At 43.9% G+C, this 16,992-nt stretch overlaps 1 protein-coding gene across 1 annotated transcript in view; it reads right to left on the minus strand.

Moving 5' to 3' along the window:
- The window catches only part of LOC116501397 (SET-binding protein-like), a 237,970-nt gene that overhangs the window by 2,345 nt on the left and 218,633 nt on the right, over nucleotides 1-16,992 (minus strand). The window contains exon 3 of the mRNA XM_032206928.1: nucleotides 5,399-5,566. Within this exon, the coding sequence (XP_032062819.1) occupies nucleotides 5,399-5,566 (168 nt within the window). The remainder of the gene's footprint in view (nucleotides 1-5,398; nucleotides 5,567-16,992) is intronic.

Raw genomic sequence — 16,992 nt, forward strand, 5'->3', positions numbered from 1 at the left:
TCTCAAGTAGGTCACCCCTAAAAAGGGTGGGTATAAGAGCCCTAAGTGCAAATGGCCGCAAGCTCCTTCTCAGTCAACTGATAAAAAAAATTAGATCCCTGTCACACAAAGCCATTACTCTGTGGCCTCACTGATGACCAACGTATAAAGTCCCAATATTTTCAGTCCTAAGCATTCAACTCTTTGGGGTTTCTCCTAGATTCTGAGAGTAGCTTCAGGTAAGAGGATTTAAGAAATCAAACGCTTTGCACAGCCTTCATATTTGCTGTACACATTTTGCCTTTTATCACTATTGCCAGGGCCCATTTTCAAGACTTTTTGAAAACACCTATGTTCAAGATGCATTTTTTTCCTCCCAGACAGTAAAGTTTAAATTTTTCAGTTGGTGATGGAAATCTTGTAGATGGGAATTTTAGTGAAAATACAGGAAAAATTGCAAGGTCCATGGTGAAATCTGAAGATTTGGCATTATTCTCATCTTTAATTGGAAAGACAGCAAGACAAAGGGCAGGAAATTAATTTGAAAAGAAGAATCTGCAAGATTTTATATCTATTAGTATCTGTTATTTCTGCATCTAGTATTAATAACCCATCGCTGTCAATGGTGATCTGCTCCATACAGTCAGTAGAGGATGTATTCCTACTCTTCTGTTTTTAAAATGGGAGTTTAATGCCTTTTGAGATGACCATGGACATCCTTCTGATCCCCAGATACTGAATAAGTAGGGTGCAGGTCTCCTGGTGGTCCTGCCAGCCCTGATGGGTGTTTTAGTCACCCAAGGCAACCAGGACACCCAGGCTTAGAGATGGAATGGAGCTCAATGGCATGTAGACAGGGACTGAGTGGAGGAAAGGCAGGCATTTGCTTTCTGCCAAACTGCCTAGTTTTCTAAAATCAACTGATACACAGACAGTTAGTGGTAGATACCTAAACTTATATGTAAATCTGTGAGCTGTATACCCAATGACTTCCTTCATGTTGTTGAGATGACTTTCTTGCCATCCTAAAACTTTGCAAGCTGACAGACCCTTTCCTTTTGAACTGTAAGTCATTCTCTCTTAATAAAATAATGAAATGAAATGAAATGAAATGAAATGAAATGAAATGAAATGAAATAAAATAAAAGTTGTTCTGTGCTGGCTTACTGTAGTAATTTTTCTTTCATAAATGCTTTGGGGTATTTATGACTTTCCCAGGAAGCTTGTTAGAAGCTACTAACAATGCTTTTGCTTTTCTCCCTAGCAAGCCGCTGAACTTGCACGCTTTAGAAAATATTTGAATTGTGTTACATAATCTGCCAATAGTCAGAATACACGTCTTGAATAAGTAATATCCTTTCAAGTCAGGCTTTTTAAAGGCGATATTAGGAATCACACAGAATCACAGAATCACAGAATTTTCTAGGTTGGAAGAGACCTCAAGATCATCGAGTCCAACCTCTGACCTAACGCTAACAGTCCCCACTAAACCATTTCCCTAAGCTCTACATCTAAACGTCTTTTGAAGACTTCCAGGGATGGTGACTCCACCACTTCCCTGGGCAGCCTGTTCCAATGCCTCACAACCCTTTCAGTGAAGAAGTTCTTCCTAACATCTAACCTAAAACTCCCCTGGCTCAACTTAAGCCCATTCCCCCTCGTCCTGTTACCAGGCACGTGGGAGAACAGGCCAACCCCCACCTTGCTACAGCCTCCCTTGAGGTACCCATAGAGAGCGATAAGGTCGCCCCTGAGCCTCCTCTTCTCCAGGCTGAACAACCCCAGCTCCCTCAGCCGCTCCTCGTAGGACTTGTTCTCCAGGCCCCTCACCAGCTTCGTCGCCCTTCTCTGCACCCGCTCAAGCACCTCGATGTCCTTCTTGTAGCGAGGGGCCCAAAACTGAACACAGTACTCGAGGTGTGGCCTCACCAGAGCCGAGTACAGGGGGACGATCACCTCCCTAGCCCTGCTGGTCACACTGTTCCTGATACAAGCCAGGATGCCGTTGGCCTTCTTGGCCACCTGAGCGCACTGCTGGCTCATATTCAGCCGACTATCCACCATCACTCCCAGGTCCTTCTCTGCCTGGCAGCTCTCCAACCATTCCTCTCCCAGCCTGTAGCTCTGCTTGGGGTTATTGCGCCCCAGGTGCAGGACCCAGCACTTGGCCTTGTTGAACTTCATGCAGTTGACCTCAGCCCATCGGTGCAGCCTATCCAGATCCTCCTGCAGAGCTTTCCTACCCTCAAGCAGATCGACACACGCACCTAACTTGGTGTCATCTGCGAACTTACTGAGGGTGCACTCGATGCCCTCGTCCAGATCATCGATGAAGATATTAAAGAGGACCGGTCCCAGCACCGAGCCCTGGGGGACGCCACTAGTGACTGGCCTCCAACTGGATTTGGCTCCATTCACCACGACTCTTTGGGCCTGGCTATCCAGCCAGTTTCTAACCCAACGAAGCGTGCGCCAGTCCAAGCCAAGAGCAGCCAGTTTCTTGAGGAGAATGCTGTGGGAGACGGTGTCAAAAGCCTTGCTGAAGTCAAGGTAGACCACATCCACAGCCTTTCCCTCGTCCACCCAGCGCGTCACTTTGTCATAGAAATAGGAAACAATATTATTTTGACTGTTGAGAGTCAGGGACATCTGATTCTACATTTGAAGAAGGCAGGCTATGTGGAAAGGAGTGTGATGGGTCTGCAGGGGGAAGATTTGATGAGATGTGCATATGACAAAATATCAGGGAGATCTGCCAAAATAAACCACTACTGAAGTGAGAGCCATTAAGTGTTTTCAACTCATCTGGAAGCTCTTGGTGAGCAATCTTTGATATAAAATATTTTGCTATATTGCCATGTGATATACTGCTCTGCTGAAAACCAAAGCTAAGTACTAATCTTTTCCATTTTATCCAGACAGACTCCTGCCCAACCCTGGACCCAAGTTGGTCTGCATTGTTTTTAGGCTTTGTTGTTTTCTTCCTGCACATAATTTACTGTTTGCACATGGAAACATTGCTCTGGGAGGAAGACGTTCCCCTATCTCTATTAGGTGAAATTCATCTTAAAAGGGATGAAGAGGAGGTTGGGAATAGTAACGCAGTGTCTGTATATGACATAGGAAGAAGGGAATATGTCTCTGAAGAGATGATTGCAACCTCCAGGTGATGGAGTACCAGGAAGAGGACTTTGCTGCTTGGGCATAGTTATCTCCCTTCACCTTCCCAGGCTGCAGGGCCACATGCTGCCTCTGTGAAGCCCTGAAGCTATTTGGCACAGTCTAGCCCAAAGTGATCAGAAGCTAGAAATATATGTACTTGATGCAAAAGGCTGGCAGAAGAAGGAAAGTGACCTGATTTTTCCCTTACTCCATGGGGAGGACCTATTACGGAGGAAATCCTTCTTTCAGAGAGATCGCTAGAGAGCAATAGGAGAGAGAAGCAGTTTGGCCTCCCGAGACACAGGTAATTCAGATAAGCACCAGCATTTCTGGACTTCTGTCTGAAAATGGATGTCTGAGGCTTTCCACATGCTATCCAAGACAGGCACGCTGCAGTGTCCCCTGCAAACACTCTGTCTCAAATGCAGGCTATGAAAACAAACTGCAAAGTTACACATTGCTTCTGCACATTGCTGCTGCTTTCCGTCCAATCAAACTTTTATACTTTTCCTCCATCCCTTCCCTACTTTCCAGAAACAAACAACCTACCTAACTGCATCAAACAAGCGAGAAGCAGTGTTTGCATTAAAAACAAACACCTCTGCACGTTTAAAATAAGTCACACCGAGGCCGTGCATTTCTCCCCTCCCCGTGGTATGCAGATGTAGTGTGGCTCTGTCTCACAGGCAGAGACAAATCAAAATGAGTGCTGGCAAAGCTGGGAAGTCACAGAGGACTGATATAGCTGGAAATAGCTTCTGAGGCAATAAGAGAAATGTCTACCAAAAAATATGTGTTTCCAAAGGTAGCTTAAAGGAGGCTGAACAACCCACTCCACCATGGTGGTGTTGAACAAGGATATATCAGACATCTTGGAAGTTCTCCATTGCTCCTCTGACTTTATTCTGGACAGCTTTGGTATGTCTGCAGCACTAAAGATCAATCTTATAGCCTGTCATTCTCCATCCCTTCAGAGTTGCCTGAGGCCACTTGCAAGAACACAGCACAGAGAAGACTGCTCAACAGCTGAGCTCAATTTATTGACTTCACTTGAATGAAGGAATTTTGAAAGAGCTCTCCATTAATTACAGGAAACCCATAGCACTGTCCTATTTTCCCATTAACACAGTTTCTTTCAGTTTTCACTAAATTATTTCAACATCTGGGCTACAGATAAACCAACAATTTAATTAGACTTCTGAAAATGGAAAGAATGAACTATGCAGTTAAGCATACACTTTCATCTTGAAACTGATGATAAAATATTTGTGTGCTTTCAGTCTCCATTGCATTAAAAATCTATCCTTAGTTTATATATAGGAAAGTATTAAAGACTAAACAGAGACTCTTGATTTTTTTTTTTTTTTACATAAAAGTTTATCTTTATAGAGGCCATGTTACAGCATGGTTCCCTTGTTTTCACTATTTATTCAGGAAACTAGAGGAAAATCAAAAAGAGTGCACTGAAACACCACCTTCAATTGCATATGTTATCATTCCATAACTCAGTGATACAAATACCTTTTTGTGAATATGGAATCAGAGGTTTGACAAGACTAAGAAACTCCTAATGGCTGCATGTAGGGTAATGTACTGTGGGCATTCACTGGAAATTAAGACACAGTGCAAGATTAACTTCTCTATCCATACCCCCAAAAGGCATGATGATGACTGAATGGCTTGGCTCAATTTTTGACTGTATAAAGCTATCACCTTCCAATCTGATTCCAAATAGAAGCACAAAATATAAGTTGATTGAAAAAAATGCTACTACTGCTTATTTATTCCCATATATTTTAAATTACTGTTCATTGCCCCAGACGATTTCACATTTGCAAGACAGAATATTATGTTAAAATCATTGAAATATGCAGAAAGAAATCTTAGTTTCTCCTTAGCTATTCACTGTGTATTCAGCATGTTCATACTACAGGGATGGGAACATTCAAATAAATGAACAACAGGGCTGAGAAAGCAACCCAAGAGCCTTGCTTCAGAGTCCCCTGTTAGACCATATGGGCTGGTGCTACTTGTATTCTCATTATTGCACAAGTGGTGGTATGTGAATAAAAGAGATTTGATATGCCAAGATATGATCATGATAAGAAAGTGTTAGAAAAAATTACAGCCTGATTATCATATCAGATATGCATATTTGCAACTACTACTCAAATCAAGAAGTACAAGCACATAGGGTTCAGTGCAGGGAGGAAGAAGGTGAAGAAGAAATAGAGGGAACGGAGAAAAACAACTTCACCTGCTTCAGATGCTGCTTCTGTTGAAGGTAAGAGAGATAATACTGGAGTTGGCATTGCAACACTGTCAACAGCTGCTGGTTTCCTTCTGGTCATCATGTTACAGGTAGAACTTTCCATTTTACTGTGAAGTAAAGTCTGGTCTGCTTTTAAGTGGGGTCCTACAGTTCCTGGGGAAGGAAACAAAATTTGGATGAACATTGATGAATTAATTGAATCAGACTGGGGAATATCTGGAGATGAGTACTCAGCTGCTGTCTTTGCTACAGCAATATATTTTCATATTTCCCTGTACATATGGTCTTCATACTAGCAAGGATCAAGATTTTTGTTAATTTCTAATACTCTTGCTTCAGAAGGTGCTATCAGTGATCTCTATAAACAGTGGGAAACCAGAATAATAATTCCACATTGTTACTCTTTGTTCTGCAAGCAAATACACACATGTATACATGTTTAAAGACAGACACACTTCATATCTCTATTCAGTGAGATTGTCTATTTGTCATTCTCTGTGTAGTATATTCTCCACACAAAGTTATGTACTTCTCTTCTGTAATGACTTGACTCAATGTGTGTTTCGTCTGAGTAAGGAGCAGGCATCAGTAACAGCTTCAGCATATAATTCCCTGTCTAAAGCACATTTCACTTCTACATATTTTTAGGAATCCCCTTACTAATAAAAATCTACCTTACAACTCCTCAAAGAGGTGTAAGTTAAAAAAAAAAGAGTACTTTGTCATACATTTTTCTACCAAAAGATTCTGATGGCATCAGAGTTACACATATAGCAATTACAAAATGGAATAAATGAATGGTAAAAATATACCAAGCTGGTCAAATGTTCCAAGAAAATAAAAGCTATGTAAGCAAGGCTGGTAGATTCCTCCCTTAGCAATGTTTCTCAAACTCTCTTACAATTTGAATCCATTTTTTTGTTTGTTTGTTTGTAAATGCATAAAATTTAAACTGCTGGTTTTGAAATCTTACATATTAGATATCTTCCTGACTAATATATCTGAATATATATTGTTGCGGTTTACCCCGGCCGGCAGCTAAACACCACACAGCCGTTCACTCACCCTCCCCCCTCCCTCTCTGGGATGGGGGAGAGAAATGGGAAAGTGAAGACTGTGAGTTGAGTTTATTAAGACAGGAAAATAATTATAATGATGATAATAGTACTACTACTACTAATGTGTACGAAACAAGTGATGCACAATGCAATTGCTCACCACCCGATGACTGATGCCCAGCCTAGCCCCGAGCAGCCAGCCCCCTCACCCCAGCTAGCCACCCCTATATATTGTGTAGCACGACATCAGATGGGATGGAATACCCCTTTGGCCAGTTTGGGTCAGCTGTCCTGGGTCTGTCCCCTCCCGGCTCCTGCTGCACCCCTGTCCTGCCCGCTTGCAGTACAGAGTGAGAAGCTGAGAAGTCCTTGGCTTGGTGTAAGCACTGCTCTGCAACAATTAAAATATCAGCATGTTATCAACACTCTTCTCATCCTAATCCAACACATAGCACCCTACCAGCTACTAGCAGGAAAATTAACTCTATCCTAGCTGAAACCAGGACAATATCCACCCATTTATATATAATATTTGTGTGAGTTTGTGTATGTGTATACACACCGCATTTACATCTGTAAGTATATGAAAAAAAGAAGAAAAAAAATAAAATAAATTTATCAAGTGGGAAGTCAGCTAAAATGTCTTAGTTTTTTACAGTGAGAGTTTTTGCTGATTTTAGAAAACTCCTAGCAGTTGCTGTTTTATAAAAAAGCAGTAATTCTGCTCTCATGAGACTGGAGCAAAAGTCTGGTAGGATGAGGAGCTGGTGTTGTGTCTCTGCTAACTTATGAGAACCTCCCAGTCTCTGCAGTGCTGGGCTTCAACATATTCAGGGCAGACTCATTTTTCAAAGGGAGCCTTTAAATCACTTCTTTTTCCAAATTTCAGCCTGTACACGGACCAAAGGGAAAATACATTATATTTTGGCAATTAAATGACACGACAATTCATAAAGTCAGAGAAGTGCTGAGGCCAGAAGGGACCTCTGGAGATCATCTAATCCAATCCCCTTCTTAAGCAGGCTCAGTTACAGCAGTTTGTCCAGGACCATGTCCAGTCAGATTTTGAATATCTCCAAAAATGGAGACTCCACAGCCTCTTTGGGGAAAGATCAACATCAGGTTGGTCAGGCATGAGTTCTGCTCCATAAATCTAAGTTGACCGTTCCTGAGCATCATCTTATATCCTTCATATGCTTGGAAATGATTTCCAGGATTATTTGTTCCATCAGCTTCCCAGGGATCAAGATGAGGCTGACCAGCCTGTAGCTCACTGTATCTTTTTTCTTGTACTTATTGGAGTGACACTTGATTTCTTCTAGTCCTCAGGATCCTCTCCTGATTACCACCATCTTTCAAAAACAATTGAGAGTTCCCTTATGATAACACTGGACAGATCTGTGAGTACCTTTGGGTGTATCCTGTCAGGTCCCGTGGAATTATGTATGTCTATTTATCTGTTCCCACATTTTCCCTAGTCTTCTTTTTTTCTGCTGATGTACCTGCAGAAACATTTTGTGTTGTCCTTCTGCACTCACTAGATTAAACTCCACATAGGTTTTGGCTTTCATGAGCCCATCCCTTCATGCTCAGACATTTTCTCTATATTCCTCTAGATCACCTGTCCCTGTTTTCCCCTCTTTTTTTTTTTTTTTTGCTTCCTTTTCAAGTCTGACGTTAGTCAGTAGCTCCTTGCTCATTCATGCAAGTCTCCTGATACCTTTGCTTGATTTGATGCTCATTGTGGTGGATCATTCTTGAGTTTGGAGGAGGTGATTCTTGAAAATCAACCAGCTCTCCTGGATCTCAGTTTTCTCCAGGGCCATATCCCATGATCCGATAAGATTTCTCCAAGAAGACTGTGGTCCTCCCTTTTGCCTTGTTCCTTCTGTTACACTGAGGTGAACATAAGATTTCTCTCTGTCTAAGAAAAGCCTTAACTCCTTTCTGATCTGGTGTTCTATAGCATACACCCACTGCAACATTGCCCACGTTTGTCTGCTCATGAATGCTTATGCTCAGACCCATAAGCTCTGAACTGGTTCATCACACATCCTTAGGCATTGCTCCATGCCTTGCTGCTGCTTTCTTATATCACCCTGCAACCTCTTCTTGACAGCTTGGTCTACCAATTCCTCACTTGATTGTGGGTCAGCATTTCTTTTCCCTGACATTTGTAGTTTAAAGCACCCTGCACCAGCTTGGCCAGGCTGTTGAAAAATATGTTTTTACTCCATTTACTCAGGCGGACCTCTTCTCTCCGTTGTGGTTCTCTAACCTCGAAGAGGGTCTCATGGTCATGAAAAAACAAATCCGTTTCCAACACTAGCTACACATTGAGTTTCTGACATGCAGAACTTGTCCAATCTTCTTCAAGCACTTCCATCTCACTTGCAGGATTGAGGAGAAAACAACCTGCATTCCCATGGTCTTGATCTCAGTCCCCAGAGACACTTACACATGCCTGACATGCTCCTAGACTCCACAACAGTACTTCTGGTACCCATGTGGAAGAGCAGTAGTATTATCAGTCCAAGGGGTGGACAAGCCTTGGATATCTCTTCACAAAGTTCCTGATCCATGCTCCAGGCAAAGAGAAAACCTCCCTGGACAGCAGGTCAGGTCAGAAGACTGGTGCCTTCATCCTCTGCAGCAGCTGGCAACCACTGCTCTTCTTGGTTGCACCTGGATAACATCTAAAAGAGCACCTCACAGAGTTCCCAGAAGTCACCTAATGACCTTGGAAGATCTCAGAAGATCATAGAATCATAGAATCATAGAATATGCACATAGAACACTGCACAGGTATACCCAAAAGTTTAGACCATGTGATTAAGTGCACAGTCCAATCGCTTCTTAAATTCAGACAGGCTTGGTGCAGTGACTACATCCCCGGGAAGCCCGTTCCAGTGCATGACAAAACTCTCAGTGAAGAACCTCTTCCTGATATCCAGCCTAAACTTCCCCTGCCTCAGCTTAACACCATTCCCATGGGTCCTATCTCCGGAGTTTACGGAGAATAGGTCACCTGCCTCTCTACTCCCCCTCATGAGGAAGTTGTAGACTGCAATGAGGTCCCCCCTCAGCCTCCTCTTCTCCAGGCTGAACAGGAAAAGTGACCTCAGCCGCTCCTAATACATCTTTCCCTCTAGGCCCTTCACCATCTTTGTCGCCCTCCTCTGGACACTCTCCAACAGTTTAATGTCCTTTTTGTACTGTGGTGCCCAGAACTGCACACAGTACTCGAGGTGAGGCCAGACCAGTGCAGAGTAGAGTGGGACAAGGCTGCCCAGAGAGGTTGTGGAGTCTCCTTCTCTGGAGATATTCAAAACCTGCCTGGATGCCATCCTGTGTAATGCGCTCTGTGTGACCCTGCTGGGCAGGGGGTTGGACTGGACAATCTTCAGAGGTCCTTTTCAACCTCGGCCATTCAGTGATTCTGTACGCAACACCACTACCACAACACCAGCTGTGCTGGACAGGCCGCGATCGCCATATGGTGGTTTGGAGGTGCAGTGGTTTTACTCAGGTGGGCAGCCGAGTTCCACTACAACCGCTCTCTCATTCCCCCCTCCTCAAGAGGAAGGGGGATAAAATACAACACAAAGAGCTCGATGTTTGAGATCATAATGATTTAATTAAAGGGAAAGGGAATGTGGAAAATAAAAACAAAACAAAACAAAACAAAACAAAACAAAACAAAAAACAAAAAACAAAAAACAAAAAACAAGGCTGTGTGGAAGCACAGAAAGAAAGGGAAAAAAAAGTTATTGTCTACTTCCCATCAATGAGCGATGTTTGGCCACGTCCTGGGAAAGCAGGGCCTCAAAACGCGTAACAGTTGTTTGGGAGAACAGCCCCCTCCCCTACAAGAGCCCCCTTTTTATTGCTGAGTGTGACATCAGGTGTTATGGAATATCCCTTTGGTTGGTTTAGGTCAGCTGCCCTGGCGATGTCCCCTCCCTATCACTTGCCCACCCCCAGCCTACTGGCTCTTGGGGGCTTGGAGGGAGTTCTGATGTTGTGCCAGTGCTATGCAGTAATAGACACAATACTAGAGTGATACCTGTTCCAGGTACGAATGCATAGCACAGCACTGTGTGGGCTGCTGCAGGGAAAGGTGACTCCATCCCAGACAGACCCAGCACAGGAGGCCGCAGCGGGCACTACCTGCCAGCCGCAGCAGCAACTCATGCAATCCAAGCAGAAAGGATCTGTGCTTCTGCTGGTACATTTTGGTAGGTTAATATCAACTAACTGAACCCTTACTGTCACTGAATGAGACTATACTGTGGGTGGAGAAGAGCGCATTATTCCTAGGATGTGGCATTGTGGCAACCCGTAGCATTGACTTGGTGCTGGCTCTGGAGAAGATGCAGGATCTACTGAATCTCTACCCATCTGAGTCGCAACCCTCACTCCTCAGTGGTGTATTTTCAAGTTAATTGTGGGGCTTCGCTTTACTAAGCATGTGATAAATTAAAGGCATGAAGGGAAAAAAAGAATCTGGGTTTGAGTAGGAGAGTTAATAGGAGAGTGCTGAAGGAGAGCGCCTCACAGGCTTGGAGATATTAATTACTGATTAGGGATTTGCACTTCCTAACTGTTAAATATATCTGATTAGACACAAAGAATGTTTCTGGTAGAACATGGCAGCTCCTGCTTTCCCTCAGAAGAAACAGCCAGCAAGCTCACAAGAACTGAGAATAACACATAGAATCATAGAATCATAGAATATCCCGAGTTGGAAGGGACCCATAGGGATCATCAAGTCCAACTCCTGGCACCACACAGGTCTACCCAAAAATTCAGACCATGTGAATAAGTGCACAGTCCAAACGCTTCTTAAACTCCAACACGCTTGGTGCAGTGACTACGTCCCCGGGGAGCCCGTTCCAGTGCATGACAACCCTCTCAGTGAAGAACCTCTTCCTGATATCCAGCCTGAACCTCCCCTGTCGCAGATTGACCCCATTCCCATGGATCTTATCACTGGTCACTAAAGAGAATAGATCGGTGCTTGCCCCTCCACTCTGTGAAATGTGTTCGTCTGATTCGTGTCAACATGGAACAATGCTAGGGCCGCATGGTATGATGAATGTGACCTTCTGTCATACATACCCTTGTATAACCACAAGTCTAAGAAAAACAGAGGGGTTAATGTATATAGTTCTTGTATCTTGCAAAGGAATGTTTTAGCAATTCGTGTCAATAGGGAGCTTGAAGGGAAATGTACTTGTAGGCTTTTTCCTTGAAGTCTCTGATATCTGGGAGGGGTTCAGAATAACTGCTAACTATTATGACTGTTGCATGGGACACTATGCAAGTCTCTGATATATGGCCAGGAGATTAAGGAGACAGGGAAAGCTGAAGAACGACTAAAAGACAAAACTTGCAGGGGAAGCTGCACAAGTCTCTGACATACAGCCAAGTTGGACAAAGAAGGACAAGAGGGAGAAAGACTATGAGCCTTCGGCACGAGAGACCCCCAGAGGGACCACTGGAGACTGATATGCATGCTCCAGTAGGAGGGTTTGTATTCCGGAAACTAATTATAATAACCCTGTGGTTTTTTAGAAGTAGTAATGAATATGTATTAGCCTAGGAGCATAAAAATCAGCTGCTTGATGTAACTGGTGTGTGTCTAGGTGGAGCAGAGACTCCCGATGCTCCCAGCGCTGTTTGCTTACCTCTATTCTTTTAATAAATTATAAACTTTGGTTATAATCCTATTTTGGGACTGAGCAATTTGTAACAATTTGAGGGCTTGTCTGGGATGGCTTTGGTTCCTGAATTCCGATTTGATCTAGGAGAGGGTACCCACCATTTGGTGGCCCCTGTTCGAGTCAGGTCAGGACTAATGCCTTCTTGAACCTGAATAAAGGTAAGCAAAGATTTTGATTTTTTTATGAGCTCCCTTGCCGGCTGCAGCACTGTATTTTGCCCGTAATTCTGTGCGCAAAGATCCGAACAAAGATGATGGAGTCGTAAGTGTTTAAGGAGTATACCGTTCAGTTGGGTGGGATTCGGTTGCCTGTGTGTGTAAGAGTGTGACTGAGATGGAAGTTAGTTCCGAAGTGAGTGTGGAGGTCTTCTAACCGTGGTTCCAATCTCCCGCGAGGGACTTGGCCGGTGAAGGACCGAAGTGATTCCTATAGGATTTGTGGGTGGGTGATAAGTCCTAAACCCCCTGCAAGACACTCTTACTAAGGTAACCAAGGGCTGTGGGAATTGCCATAGTAAAATTCCTAGATGGGTCAGGCAAAATCGAAGACCAGGGACCAGAAGAAAGGGAGCAAATTACCAGAAAGTCCATTAGGAATAATGATTAGAAATTAGAATGATAGGGGCCCCAGAAAATGAAAGAGTAAATTAAAAACGGTCCAGTATTATATGATAAAATGACCAAAAGAAGCCATAAGACCCCAAGTATTTTGGCCGATATTTGGGTCCACGGAGGACTGGGTCTGTCAGGCTTTGACCATTAATGTTAATAGTAGAACACCTGTGGATCTGGAAGAGAGCAAGTATGCTGCAGCTGAAACATGGAATTAGAAATTACAGAGCAATTGATTAAGAATGAATATGGGACACATTTGCAATGTACTGTGCCTGTGGTGTGCTTAGACCTCCAGATAACAGGAGCCCCTTGGACCCCGAGAACCAGATCAAAATAACCTCATGGTTCGGACTTTAACCAAGGGGTCTGAGATAAGGAGGACTGTTCACAAAGGGTCAGGTTATGCATACGTATAGGAATGTTGGGAAACTTCATGTATATGTAACTCTTCCTCGTAAGGGGGTGTCGAGAGGCAGGAGACCTTTTCTCCATTAACACCAGTGACAGGACCCGCGGGAACGAGGTTAAGTTGAGGCAGGGGCAATATAGGCTTGACATCAGGAGGGGGTTCTTCACAGAGAGGGTGGTTGCACACTGGAACAGGCTCCCTGCAGTGGTCACTGCACCAAGCCTGTCTGAATTTAAGAAGAGATTGGACTGTGCACTTAGTCACATGGTCTGAACTTTTGGGTAGACCTGTGCGGTGTCAAGAGTTGGACTTGATAATCCTTGAGGGTCCCTTCCAACTCAGGATATTCTATGATTCTATGATTCTATGATTCTCTTTACTGGCTATAACCAAAGCAAGTTGCCACGTTAGGGACTACCCCCCCATTGCCCCTGTGCCACCCAGCGCTGAGTAAACATACCTACTTTACAATCTTACTGATTGTGGAGTCAGCTTTCTGTGAGTCATTTTGGTGAGCCTGGCAGGAGACACTCTGCTCGGCTGCGGGATCGGCTGCGGAGAGGACGCCCCTAGGTGCACCCTGAGTGTTTTGCTTGGAGGGGACTCCACTCTCAGCTGCTCACCGCAGGAGCAAAGACCTCCTGAAGCTGCAGACAAACGGTATGTTTTCAGCTGCTGGAGGGATACTACCTGGAGTGTTAATAATTGTATGTGTTATTCTTAAATGTCCAGGTATTTTGTGTTGAAAGTATTTGTGTAAGTGTAAGGGTTTGAAACAAAGTGGAACAAGTCACTCCACGAAGAACACAGTCACAGACAACACTTATTTGGATTGGTTATTATTCTAAATTATATTCTTGTGGTATGAATGAGATGTGCTAGAGGCCTCTCTGTGTGATTGCATGATTGTGCTGTGTGAGTGAGACGCAGCGTCGCTGCAAAACGAGTGCAGAGTTCCGATCAGCGGTTCCGTATTCTCCGCGAGGGGAGTGGACGGAGACGATGTCTCCCCAGATGTTTCTGGGTGTTTGCTGTTGCTGTTACATTCAAATTTGTTTGACCAATGAAAAGTTGTTTTGAAAAGAACTGCTGTGGAGAGAAGGGTATAAGAGGGGAGCCTGGCCTCAAGATAAAAAAAAGGCAACATGATGAAGTTACGTCATCAATAAAGAAGTAGAAAGAAGGAATGAAGAGGAACAGGCTAGCAGAACGGAGACCAGGACGGGAACAGGCACATTGATCGCCCCATGAGGATGGGTTCGGCAAAACTCAGCAAACTGCTCAGAAAAGGTTGTACAGAAAGTCGCCGGAAATGGGCGCACCAGAGCTGGGAAGAAGCTCAAGATGAGAGAAGCGGACCCGCGCACATAACTGCCCCTTGCTGGTAAGCAGCCGGACATTATGGGGAATCATATGTCCTTAGAAACAAAGACTGTGCTGGTAACCTTACAGCTTATTCTCCTTATTAACAATCGGACAGTTTATGAGCCTGAAATATGGGACCAAATTTAGGTCAAGGTGTGGGACTCTGCAACTAAAAATGACAAGGTTGCGGTGGGATTGCTCAGCACCTGGCGAGTAGTCTCTGAGGCCTTAAAGAGCCGTGTGGGACCACAGTCAGAAACGTGTGGTTTGCCAGACAGTGAGGGAGCTGCGGGCTCCTTTACTGATCCGACTGCTACGCCATCGACCCCCCCACCGCTACTGCCATCGAAGGCTTTTGCTGTTACACCCCCTGTTGACCTGGACGTGCCTTTTGACCCAGGCCCTATTGGCCTTGAAAAGGAGATGGATATGCTTTTCTTCGATCTGGGAAGAAGGGGATACATAAGGCCTGAAGACGGAGTTGCTTGACAACTTAAAGCAAGACATATTGTTCAAAAGGAATGGAAAATGGAGACTGTTAAGTCATGGAACTTAAAGGATTGTTTGTTACCTTTCCTAATTGTACGTATGTATAGGCATACTCTGGTTTAGTATGTAAAAACAATGTTCTATATTTTTAGAACGTTTGATGTTCGTGTGTGCATGTTGATGGAGCCTAGACTCCCCACACACCCAGCGCTGTTTATTTGCCTTTTATACCTTTTATAGCTTTTATAGCTTTTATGTACTTTTTTTGTACTGGGTCTGACTGGAATGTTAACTTTCCCGGCAGCAGCCCATACAGTGCCGTACTCTGTACTTGTAGCTGGAACAGCAGTGTTATCACACCAGTGTTGTGTCTACTGCTGAGCAGCATTCATTTATTTTGTTTGTTTGTTTTCCTCCCTTCTTTTTATTTTTCCTTTTCCCCTCCCTTTTCCCCTTTCCCTTTTTATTTCCCCTTAGTTAAATTGTTTAGTTCATGGTAGTCTTTATTTAATTATTATAATTATTTCCCTTTAATTAAAGTATCCTTATCTCAACCCGTGAGTTGTTCTTTGCTTTACTTCTCCCCCTCCTCATCTAAAGGAGGGGGAGTGAGAGAGCGGTTGTGGGGTTTAGCTGCCCAGCACGGTAAAACCACCACAGTCCTTTTTGGCTCCCAACGTGGGGCTCGAAGGGTTGAGATAACAATAGAATTGATTAAACGCATACAACTAACACACTTGCTTGCTAGTAACCATGTCCATTGCCCTGTTAATAATAATAGCTTTGTTCATATATCATGCAATCCGTGTCATATTCTCCTTTCTCCTATATATCCGATCCGACAAAGTGCTACAATCTGTGTTCACTTTTTTTAATTCGCTGTGCTGCCAAGCACTGACCTTGGTTTTAATCTGGAATTCAGGCTCTGCGCTGTTATCATTTGGGTCCCATGGAAACTGTCTTTCAGGGAATATTCAGAACTAAACTGCCTTCCTTTTCTCATCTGGACACCAGTTTATTAATAATATTAGGAATGGTACCTTTCCCTTCTTTCACAGTGGGCTAATTACAACAGTTTGAGAATATTTTGAAGATCCATCTATAACCCATGTATTGCTATTTCTAGTTCTGAATAACAGGTTTCATTTTCTCTCTAAGATTAGTCGATTGTTTAAAAACCTTACTTGGGAATCTGTCCCGAAACAGTCTTGTGGTGAGTGGCAAGGTGTGTGGGATGATGTTGGCAGATACCTGTCACGAGTGTCTCCTCCAATAATTTTGAACTTCACCCCTGAGCAAGTGCTAAATCCTAAAAACTTGGTAGAATGTTTGAGAGTTGAATGTCCTGACCCTGATAATGCCGGAGAACAACAGCTTGCAGCATTGTGCTGGGTCCTGGCTTATTCCTATCAAACACTGTTTAACATCATCCAGCAACTTGAAGAGAGGGAGGAAGTCTCTGAATCTGATGACCAAGTAACACATGCTGTGGCTGACCCAGAGGACCAACCAACTATGGTATCAGTCGCCCCCATAGTCAAGTCAAAACAATGGAAACGGAGGTCAGCTCGTTTAGTAAGGGAAGAAGGCTCTCCTAAGAAGGAGGGAGAAGGGGAAATGGCAGGCACCTCTAAAGCAGAGCCATCACAAAAACAGCAGGAAGATGAGACGGAAATCATAAAGGAATCAGAAATCACTCGATCCTTATCCCTGAGTGAGTTGCGAGAAATACGAAAGGATTATGGTCGACGCCCAGGTGAACACATCCTCACCTGGCTGCTTCGATGCTGGGATGCTGGGGCCAATAGCCTACAATTAGAAGGCAATGAAGCCAAGCAGCTGGGATCCCTCTCTAGAGAAAGGGTAATATACAAAGTAATCGGGAGAGGAGCACAGGCCCTCAGCCTCTGGAGACGAC

The sequence above is a fragment of the Aythya fuligula genome, chromosome W, assembly GCF_009819795.1.
Source record: "Aythya fuligula isolate bAytFul2 chromosome W, bAytFul2.pri, whole genome shotgun sequence".
NCBI lineage: Eukaryota > Metazoa > Chordata > Aves > Anseriformes > Anatidae > Aythya > Aythya fuligula.